The sequence below is a fragment of the Antrostomus carolinensis genome, unplaced genomic scaffold, assembly GCF_000700745.2.
Source record: "Antrostomus carolinensis isolate BGI_N321 unplaced genomic scaffold, ASM70074v2 scaffold25810, whole genome shotgun sequence".
Taxonomy (NCBI): domain Eukaryota; kingdom Metazoa; phylum Chordata; class Aves; order Caprimulgiformes; family Caprimulgidae; genus Antrostomus; species Antrostomus carolinensis.
Genome location: NW_010290938.1, coordinates 983 through 1,243, shown reverse-complemented (window position 1 = coordinate 1,243; position 261 = coordinate 983). Strand labels below are relative to the sequence as shown.

Genomic DNA, 261 nt, shown 5'->3' with positions numbered 1-261 from the left:
CTCCCTTGTAGGGCAAGGAGGAGTTTGAGAAGACCCAGAAGGAGCTGCTGGAGAAAGGCAACATCATCCGGCAGAGCAAGGACCAGCTGGAGCACCAGCAGGTAATGGAGCTGGGGTGGGCAGGCAAGCGCTGCTGGGCACAGCTCTGGGGGCGGGCAGGGGGCTTTGGGTCCTTCTCCCCTCCTAATCCCTGCTGCCATGGTGGACCACAGCCCCCTTTTGCGTGGCTGTCCCCACGGTGGGTTATGGCTTGTCTCCCAC

General features: G+C 62.5%; 1 protein-coding gene across 1 annotated transcript in view; it reads left to right on the top strand.

The window, feature by feature from the left end:
* LOC104530392 (breast cancer anti-estrogen resistance protein 1-like) overlaps positions 1-261 on the top strand; it is a gene marked incomplete at its 5' end in the record, with an annotated part of 1,726 nt that overhangs the window by 684 nt on the left and 781 nt on the right. Inside the window, 1 exon segment of the mRNA XM_010174960.1 lies at positions 12-101. Within this exon segment, the coding sequence (XP_010173262.1) occupies positions 12-101 (90 nt within the window).